General features: G+C 37.2%; 1 protein-coding gene and 1 pseudogene across 1 annotated transcript; both read left to right on the top strand.

Moving 5' to 3' along the window:
• On the top strand, positions 46-3,672 carry LOC18785732 (histone H3-like centromeric protein HTR12). Its single transcript, XM_007219106.2, has 8 exons — positions 46-297; positions 439-476; positions 1,219-1,264; positions 1,381-1,428; positions 1,558-1,676; positions 2,200-2,274; positions 2,835-2,910; positions 3,403-3,672. The coding sequence occupies exons 1-8, from the start codon at positions 237-239 to the stop codon at positions 3,456-3,458; spliced, it is 519 nt and encodes a 172-aa protein (XP_007219168.2). The 5' UTR covers positions 46-236; the 3' UTR covers positions 3,459-3,672.
• Positions 5,618-7,415, top strand: LOC18786640 (annotated as a pseudogene).

Here is a 10,689-nt window from a genome sequence, read left to right as displayed (position 1 = left end):
GAAGTATTTTTATTTTCACTTAATTACTAAAATCAGAAATGTTTTAATTTCTATTTCGCAGTTGCTAAGTTGGTAGGTGCAGAGCAGGTGATGCCTCTGAGGCTCTTGCTCTGAGTCTGTGAGAGCTTCAACAAATAGAAAACTGACTTTTGCTCTGAAAAAAAAGGATGTCTTCTCTTTAGTCTGGCCTTCCCTCTCTTTCCTTCTGTGCTTCAAACTCCGCGCTCCAGAAATCAATGGCGAGAGTCAAACATACAGCTAACCGGAAAGACAATAAATCTTCTCGCAACCAACCTGGTCTCTCTCTCTCTCTCTCTCTCTCTCTCTCTCTCTCTCTCTCTCTCTCTCTTTTATATGCTTTTGTAATTTGTTCGTATCCCTTGAGGATTATGATTTATGCGTTTCACAAACCCTAATTTTCTCAGTCTTGATCTACAGGAGGACGCTCACCGGCGCCATCACCTGCAACACAACCGGTACTCTCTCTCTCTCTCTTTCTCGTACTTCATGTCTCGTTAATTTCGGCTGTTGTTTTTCATGTGTTTGGTTACTTGGAAAAGTTGGGAAAGAGGAGTGCGAGGAGGGGATGCGGGGAAATTAGTTTGGGAATTATTAAATTTCTTTACCTGCATTTACTTATTTGCCGAACGGAGCTTAGTGTTGGGTGCTAATTCTCCGGTTTGTTTGTTTGTATTTTTTTTTTTTTTGCACTTTAATGATATTTGGTGGAACAAATTACTAGTCTATTCATTTTTTCCGTTTGGTTGCTGCGAAAACATTGGTTAGTAGAAAATATATAAATAAGAAAGGCAAAGCATTCAAGCAAGGTGAATATGGTTTATGTCTATTATATCATTGATTATATATATATATATATATATAATTAAAAATTAAAGAAAAAAACAAACAAATTCTATAGCATTTAAGCCATTGACAAAACTTAGTATTCTATTTTTGGTTTATGTCTCTATTCTTTTATCTCATTTCTTATTATTTGAATAAAATCAATAGTTGACCTACTCGAGTTAAAATCATATTTGAGGGGAGTGTTTGAATATGAATCTATAGTTAGTCTATATCATAGTTTTAGCTCTTGAATGTAGTGGTAAACCAACAAAACTTATCACTTATCTGTAATCTGGTGACGAAAGTTTTATATTTATGATTTTGACATTCCTTATTGGCTTATTTTACTTTTATATTTTTAATAAATTGAAGGAACCTTCTGGAAGAACGCAGAGATCAGAGAGGAACAGCCCGACAAGTAAATATGCTTTCCTTATTTTATCTGTTTTTGGATTTGTTTGTTGCGGACAATGGAGGTGGTGAGGGTAATGGAAATAAGTTGATTTTGAATGATTGTTGTTGTTACATCTATAGCTCCAGGAACACAGAAGAAGAAGCGACCTCAGAGGAATGCTCCCACAAGTAAATATATATATATTTTTCATATATATTTATCTGTTTCTCTATTTGTTTGATGCTGATAATTGTGGTGGTAATGATAGTAGTGGAAATAAGTTGATTGTGAACGATTATTTGTCGTTGCATCTATAGCTCCAGAAACGCAGAGGAAGAAGCGGCGTTTCAGGCCAGGAACAGTGGCTCTTCGGGAGATTCGTCACTTCCAGAAGACATGTTCGTTGCTTATCCCAGCTGCTCCTTTCATCAGAGCTGTGAGTCCTTATCCCGCTGATTGATGTATATACGCACTTGCACCCACATGTACAGGGGCTTGTGCAAATAGGTACATGAGGCCCACACAAAAGGACATGAACAGATAGATAAGAAATGTTAGGTAGTGTTAGTGCTAGGAGTTAAATGCTGAGTCAGCTAGTTTTGGCAATTATCTGTTTGCACAATCAGAGAACTTTTTATTTGTTGGCATGGAAACTCAGTTTTGTGTTTTCAATTTATTCATGATGTTTGTGTACTTGCAGATTTAACAAATTCTGTTCTCCTTCTGATGTCGATTTGATTTTCTCATTTTAATTTGTATAAACAAGTTGAACTTTACATCTTTGCAATCTCAGAGTTAAGTAAGCTTTGTTAGTCAGGCTAACACTGGATTGTGCAAAAGAATATGCTTTCTTTCTTTGTTAACTTTGTGTAGGTTGATATTACCTATTAAATTTGATGGACTAATTATGCTAGTGAGGTTTAATCACACAATGCTGACAATTTTGTCACTAATTTTAGGTAAGAGAGGTCTCCAACAATCTGTCTCGTGGTTCTATACGTTGGACACCTGATGCTTTATTGGCAATTCAAGAGGTGAATAAATATTTTAATTTTATTTGAATGGCAAGTGAATGTGGTTGCATGTAACAGAATAACCATGCAAAGGCTACTTGTCTTACTCCCTTCCTCTTTTCAATCTGTTTAATAAACTAGTAAATGTCTGCATTCCAATTTCAGTAAGTCCTAGCATAATTTTGTTTATCCATCATCTTGTTTATCCAATTTCAGACTCGATGAGTGATGCTATGCAGTAGGTACCATAAGCATCATGGACGTGCATTGGATACTTCCTTCCAATTTTCTGTTTATTGTATGCTTTGATTACACAATGGCATTGCTGCCAACCCAAGATTCTTAAGGCCTTACTCATTCTGTTGAAACTAGAACACTCTTCTTGATAACAATCTATAGTTTCTTGTTTACTACCACTATTGTTCTACTCAACAAATCAAGCCTATCCAACAAACTGCTTGGATTTGGTTGCAGGAATTTCTTTTCATTATCCCAAGCATACCATGTTTGTGTACTTGCTATAAATTATGAGAAGACAAATTAATCATGTTCATGCTTGTTGGTATTTTCTTCTTTTGTAGGCAGCAGAGGATCATTTAGTTCATCTGTTTGAAGATTCCATGCTCTGTGCAATTCATGCAAAGCGTGTCACTCTTAGTAAGTAAATTTGAAATTTGCGTAATTAATTGATGTTTTCCTAATGCTAATGTAAAAGTTACTAGTTGTGACTGATGCTTGTAGTGAGATATTGCCTAAACTATGAAAGCTTGCACTCTTTTGTGTTTTTTTCCTTCAAGGGACAGATTATATTCAATTTAATGAATCTTTGGTGTTAGAGGAGCTTCCTTAAATGAAAGATGATTTAGCATTTCATATGCCTATTTCAGCAGCACTAGTCTCTTTTGGAACCATGATTTTAAATACTATACTAATGGAAAATGGGTTTTGATGCACTCAAAAGGGATGTGCAGTACTACTTTCTGTATCATTTGATTAACCATCCGATAAGCTGCTGTAATTGCCCTAAATGTGTCAAACCTTTATCAGTTGGCACTGTTACATCTTCTACTTTGAGTTTCAGCCAGTCTTTGACGGTCATTGCACACAATATTGTAACAAACCCGTTTCATTTGCTTTTTTTTTCCTCAGTGAAGAAGGATTTCGAGCTGGCTCGTCGAATTGGAGGTATAGGGAGGCAGTGGTGAGAGCATCACGACCTCAACCGACACCATAATCACTGATCATAACAATTTTAAAAACAATGGGCATTTGTTCTCTGGTAGTAGCCAATTTTATTGTTGTTGTTGTACCTGTAATTTTTAGAACTAGGAAGTAGGCAGCAGGCTCGACTCATAGTTCTGTAGTTATGTATACTGTTACCGAAAGAAAAAACAAAAGTTGAAATAATCTGTTTCCAAACTGCTTGTGATTCGGAATCATCCTGTATGTCAGATTTCGATCAATAGGACGTAGGGGTGGTTGCGGTTCGGTAACTGCGAATTTTTACTCAAACCGCAAACCGACCGACTATTTGCGGTTTGGTGATTTTTGAAACCGCAAACCGACTGCGTTTTGCGGTAAACCGCAAAAATGCGGTCGGTTACCTCGAATTTGCGGTTTAAAACCGCAAATTCTCAAGCATTCACAAAAATATAAATTTACAACCTAAATAAATAAATACACAACCTCAATTTCTCAAGCATATATAAATTCACAATCGATTCCAATTCTCACGCATTCACAACCTAAGAAAATTAAAGTTACAATTCCAAACATTCCAATTAAAGTTAAACTTCTCAAGCATTCCAATTCCAAATCCTTTAAATTTACAAACCAAAAGCAAAATGAATTAAAGTTACAATCAAAAAGAAAAATCCAATTCACAGTTAATTAAAGTTACAAACTAAAAGGAAAAATGCAATACACCAATGTTACAAACTCAAGTGTTGGTGGTGAGTGGATTTGAAGAACCCCTTTGTGTTGTTTGAGCACCAATGCTATCTACAAATAAAACAACATAGTTTAATACATTTTATTATAAGAAGAAGCATAAATAATATTAGCATAAATAAACTAATCACTTACAAGTTGTCATATCTTCCATTTCCTTGTAGAATTCAACCTCATCATCTGTTGGTTCCTTATAAAAGGAAAATTCGTCTGCTCTAAGCAAATCACTAGTCACACTAATGCCTCTACCATTTTAGGATGCAAAGAGCTTCTAAAAGGATCCACAATCCTCTTGCCTAGGCTAAAAGCATTTTCACTAGTAACCGTAGAACTTGGAATTGCAAAGATATCCTTGGCAACTTGTGAAAGAATAGGATATCTTGTTTGGTTCCCTTTCCACCAATTCAAGAGAAGAGAAGGGTTTACAATTTTACTTAATTATTCATAGAGTGTGCGGTTTGCGGTAACCGCAAATTTTGAAAATCAAATACCGCAACCGCAACCGTAAATGCGGTTCGGTTCTTAATACTGCGATTGCGGTTCGGTTTACCGCGATTGCGGTTTTATTGCGGTAAAATATCGGTTGGTTTTTGCGGTTTTTCGGTTTTTCGGTTTAAAATGCCACCCCTAATAGGACGTATTATTGCAATTGTTACTGGATCATTAAACCCTAAACCATTTGTTTGTTTGGCTCTTCGACTTCAAGTTCGATTGAAATTCAACTTCCTGTTGCGTAGTTTATTTTTGGGTTGGCTATTGTAAGCTACGCTATTTAAAAAGCACTTTTGGGTTAATAATCAAATCAAATGGAATTTTACAATTATGCCATCCATGTAATTACATAAAAACCAAACCTTTTCAGAAACAGTTTTCTTCAGAAAATACTTGGTAGATGCAAAAGAATCAAAAGGTGGAGAGAGAGAGAGTCCAGAAAGTTCTAGAAGTCTTGGGCACGAAGAAATAACCTGACTTCCCGCTAGCGCGCTCCAATCCCTAAACTGTTTTAAGTCCCACCCGTTCCTATAAATACCACGTACCTCTCACCCCTCAATTCCCAAAAATCACAGAGACTAAACAACAAAAAATCTCAATTTTCTCACTAGGATTTCGAGGGTTTGTTCTTTGTTGGTTTTCAGATTTCAAGGTACGTCGTCTACTGCATGCTCGTTGATTATGCTTGTGATCTGCGTAAGAATTGTAGATAATTTGAGTATGTAACCTTTGTTACCTTATTAAAGATTGTAGTTAGAATTAATATATCTTTGAATTTTAGGCCTCTGTTTTGGTTTTTTGTTGTAATCTGTGGAAGAAAATCAAATCTAAATTTTGGCTTCTAAAGGGTCATTATTCTTACTAACTGTTGTACTGTACAGATGCAGATCTTTGGGTTGACACTTACAGGGAAGACCATTCCCCTTGAAGTTGAGAGCTACGACACCGTAGACAATGTCAAAGCCCTTATTAAGGACAAGGAAGGGATACCACCTGAGCAGCAGAGTCTTTATCTTTTCTGGGAAGAAACTTGAGGATGGTAGGACGCTGGCAGACTATGACATCCAGAAAGAATCCACTCTGCATTTGATTCTGCGTTTAAGGGGTGGCATGCAGATATTTGTGAAAACCCTTACTGGCAAGACTATAACCCTTGAGGTGGAGAGCTCGGACACTATTGATATTGTCAAGACTAAGATACAGGATAAGGAGGGGATTCCGCCTGACCAGCAGAGGCTTATTAAGTTATATTTGCTGGAAAGCAATTGGAAGATGGTAGGACTTTGGCTGATTATAACATTCAGAAGGAATCTACTTTGCACCTTGTTCTCCGATTAAGGGGTGGGATGCAAATATTTGTTAAGACGCTGACCGGAAAGACTATCACTCTTGAGGTGGAGGGTTCGGATACCACAGACAATGTCAAGGCAAAGATTCAAGACAAAGAGGGAATTCCACCAGACCCGCAGAGGCCTATATTTGCTGGAAAGCAGTTGGAAGATGGTAGGACTTAAGCAGTTGGAAGATGGTAGGACTTTGGCTGATTATAACATTCAGAAGGAATCTACTTTGCATCTTGTTCTTTGATTGCGGGGTGGGATGCAAATATTTGTCAAGGCTTTGACTGGAAAGACTATCACTCTGGAGGTGGAGGGTTCGGATACCATAGACAATGTGAAGGCAAAGATTCAAGACAAGGAAGGGATCCCACCTGACCAACAAAGGCTTATTTTTGCAGGAAAGCAGCTTGAGGATGGCAGGACTTTGGCAGATTATAATATCCAGAAGGAATCTGCTTTGCATCTTGTTCTTCGATTAAGGGGTGGGATGCAAATATTTGTTAAGACTTTGACTGGAAAGACTATCACTCTGGAGGTGGAGGGTTCGGATACCATAGACAATGTCAAGGCGAAGATTCAAGATAAACAAGGAATCCCTCCTGACCAGCAGAGGCTTATTTTTGCTGGAAAGCAGCTAGAGGATGGTAGGACCCTTGCTGATTATAATATCCAGAAGGAACCCACCTTGCATCTTGTTCTCCGTTTGCGAGGTGGTATGCAGATCTTTGTTAAGACCTTGACGGGCAAGACCATCACTCTTGATGTGGAGAGCTCTGATACCATAGGCAATGTGAAGGCAAAGATTCAAGATAAGGAAGGGATCCCACCTGACCAACAAAGGCTTATTTTTGCAGGAAAGCAGCTTGAGGATGGCAGGACTTTGGCAGATTATAATATCCAGAAGGAATCTACTTTGCATCTTGTCCTTCGCCTTCGTGGTGGAATGCAGATTTTTGTTGAAACTCTGACGGGGAAGACAATCACTCTTGATGTTGAGGGTTCCGATACAATTGACAATGTGAAAGCTAAAATCCAAGACAAAGAGGGTATCCCTCCGGATCAGCAGAGGCTCATTTTTGCTGGGAAGCAACTTGAGGACGGACGTACCCTGGCTGATTATAACATCCAGAAAGAGTCTACCCTGCACCTAGTACTTCGTCTTCGTGGGGGTGACGTTTAAGATCAGATGATATCTGTTACTATTTCTAATGTGGTTTAGAACTTTTTTCTTTCTTCTTTTTCCTTTTAGTGGAATGGGGTGTAGAACTTTACTTACACCTTTTTGGTAGTGATTTAGGGTTGGAATTTGGTAGACTATTATGTTTGAATGAAAGCTTAGTATGACTTTTATTTGGTATTATATGTTACTTTGATTGTTGCGTTATTTGGTTGCCTTGTTGTGCTGGGCTAAAGAGTTCCAACTATCATATCTTGGGCAGTTTCATGAGGCCTAAGTTTAGGTTGAATTTGTCCAAGTATCCTAGACAGGCTGTAATAGCTTGACATCATATTGAAGTTGGAAATGGGTGAAATAGGTTTCGTGTATGCAAAGTAAGCCAGCTATATGTTTTGAAGGCAAAAATTATTAGAGCTATATAAGATTTTGGTTCATTTGGTATAGAATTTTGAGATGGGGAAAGCATCAAGGTAACCATATATTCAGAGCTGAATCAGTATTTAAGATTCTGCTATCATTTAGGTGAGACTAGCTGGTTTTCTTCCGTTCAATTCAAACCGAGCTCCCACCGTATACTTCTTCCATATGTTACAGAAAGGCAGGGATTTCCACCCATGTGATATATGATTGAAGCGTCATTTTCATCGGGGTTGTCTTCGATGGATCGATAGACCCTTAGAAAGCCTTTTGGTCCACCGGATCCTTTCACAACAAACTTCCCTATCATAGTGACTGGTTTTTTTATTTCCTTGATGAACATAGGCAACAACATGAGGTGTTATGCATGAATTCTAGTGTCTGCATAGTTCTTGCAAACCAGCCCTTAACAATTACTGCTTGTAATTGTATTGCAGCAATGAGATAATAAATCCATGTGCCAAGTTTCAACTAACTAGCTTGTCTTTAACTTTGCTGCTTGTCTGCTTTGTAATTAGTTATGTCTCAACCATTTTGGCTGCCATATATGGACAAGGTCCACAAGGATGGGTAAACCCAGCTCATTTTTTATGTTCCAATTTATAGCAAAATAACAAGCTCTCAATTTTATTTTATTTTGGTAAAGAAACCACAGCCTCTGTCCCAGAAGTCAGAACACTACTGTGTTGTATATTTCAACCTGAACCAACCCTATTAACATCCTGCTAGGTTGTGGTCCTTACACAGTAGGGTGCACATTCGGTCAACTCTGGTGACTGGCTTTTTGTTTGCTTAACTTATAGAATTAAAAGATATTATGATTATTTACTGAGCATAATCTACTTCTTAGACCATCTATTCGTTGCTCGAAAAGAACGTCAAACATCAATGGATTGTAACGTGCTCACTTTGGTTAGCCCCTTATCGCATTGTGGTGTTGAGTTGCATATTTGGCATCCCTTCTGGCAATGTTGAATCATACTTAAAAGACATATATGATATATCCATTGAGTTGCTTATATGTAACATTCTGACAACATCCGAATCGAAAGATTAATCATATGTAGCTGGTTATTTAGAAAAGATTCATTAGCCTATTTCCTACCTACATTGATTTTCAGGTGATCTTGTGTCAGGTTCATATTAATATCCAGCCCAAGGTTTATTGTTTCTGCAATATTGATGTTGAATCTGTTCAAATTCCAGGTTGCTAACAATCATTTCATTGTACTTGGAGTTTGGTAAGTTCATATGACTTTCTTAGAGCATTGAATTTAAACCAATGAAGATTGTGCCAACTTTTTAGGGGAGCGAGTGAGAACAGTTGGCTTGCAGATTGTGGACCTGTGTTTGATTTTTACTGCGCCCTCAAATTATCTCTCTTCAATTCAACCAGAGCTTCCATCATAAATTGTGACTGGTTTTTCATGATTGGTTGAATGTAGGCAAGGCAGGAACATGAGCAGTGAATTGGTAATGATTGAATTACATATAGCATATCATATGCCCCCATACTTGTTAGCCATGCCTTTGTTATTGCAGCTATGAGCCAATAAATGCATGGGCGAATTGGGTTCCCCTTATTTTTCGTTAGCTTTGATTGTTGTCTATAAGTTGTTGGGTTTGCTTCAAAATCAAGCATTTTGATTGGCATATGCGGTCAAAAATACGGGTAAAGCAATTCGTTGTGTGTTTTTTTTTTTTTTTTTTTTTTTTTTTGTGGTCAACATTTGTGTTCCCCTTTATGGAAAAATTACAACATTCCTGTTGCAGTCCATTAAGTCTTTTTCTATAAAGGAACCACATAACTTAAGCCCTGAACACCGTTGGGCGCAGATTGGTCTTTTTTGTTGATATGAAGATATATAATTCATCGCGATACTCATTAAGCACTTATATTTGCTTTCACATTTAGAGTTCAACTCTCGTTCTATTAGAGAGACAGGTCATCGGCTCACTACTAGCAATATCGACATTGTTCCGAACTTAACCACTTACAAAGCTTAGTAGGTGTGAAATTTTATCACAAAAGAAATCAGTGTTATTAAAAGTAGTGTCATATTTCATTTTGTCAAGTTTTCAATGTAAGACTTTATATCCTTCAACAACTCTCCACTTTCTAAGCCTTATACCCCCTTGAACATAAGAATATGCGCATGTTGTAAAGTGAAAATTCCAATTTACCATTCATGGCGTGCAGCAACCAAATGTATATCTAGTACAATCCATACACACACTTGTTCTTATTGTTCAAAAAAGCATCTTCTGAAGTATGGATATTGGGAAAAAAGAAAAAGAAAAAAGGCAGACAAAATTAGGACTGTCCTTGAGAATCCAAGCCAGGGATTTCTTTCTTCCAAGTTAATATAAACTATGTCACCAAGAAATACAAATGGCAGGCCAGGCCTTACAGCAGATATGACTTCTGTTCATTTCCTTTTTCCATCCACCATTCTGCTTTGCCCCCCAAACCCAAAGTCAAAACTAATTTTGTAGTTGCTTTTAATTTGTTCCTCTTGCTCTCTGAGTCTCTCTCTCTTTTGTGCACAGAACATATTCATTTTTATATATTATTTCAGTGTAGTGATATTGACGATCATATATCATCAACTCATGTAGCGATATATCAATTTTCTAATTCAACTTGACATATTTGAGTTCCGTGAAACGACATTCTCTTATTTCCCATCAAATAATCAAACTTAAAATGAGGGTGTCAGGTTTCGCACAAGTTAGTACTTCAAAGAAAAAACACACACACACAACCAAGTATTTAAAAATTACCCACAAAATTTATAATATTCTCACGGAAGAGAAGCCTGGGTGCATATTTCCTATATATAGAGATCAAAGAGATTTGTGCCTTTGTAATTGTAATGGTAGACTGCAATTGTGGGCAAAATCTATCCTAAATTCTAACCGAATTCTACCTTCCTTCATCGCTTAGGCTAATTAACCTTGAAGCCTTTGGTTGTAATTTTGGTTCTAGTTGCGGTTAGTTTCCATTTGAGTACATAAATTTGAAATAAAGGATTTGGATTTAACAAGAAGACTATAAAA

This window comes from Prunus persica, chromosome G2, assembly GCF_000346465.2.
Source record: "Prunus persica cultivar Lovell chromosome G2, Prunus_persica_NCBIv2, whole genome shotgun sequence".
Classification (NCBI taxonomy): domain Eukaryota; kingdom Viridiplantae; phylum Streptophyta; class Magnoliopsida; order Rosales; family Rosaceae; genus Prunus; species Prunus persica.
Note: the sequence above shows the minus strand (reverse complement) of the source record. Positions and strands in the feature narration are given on the sequence as shown.

What these genes read in the sequence shown, in the direction of transcription:
- LOC18785732 (XM_007219106.2), top strand. Translation starts at nt 237, where the DNA reads ATGGCGAGAGTCAAACATACAGCTAACCGGAAAGACAATAAATCTTCT. An exon ending in ATCTTCTCGCAACCAACCTG is followed by an intron (nt 298 to 438) that starts GTCTCTCTCTCT and finishes CTTGATCTACAG; the next exon opens with GAGGACGCTCACCGGCGCCA. An exon ending in CATCACCTGCAACACAACCG is followed by an intron (nt 477 to 1,218) that starts GTACTCTCTCTC and finishes AATAAATTGAAG; the next exon opens with GAACCTTCTGGAAGAACGCA.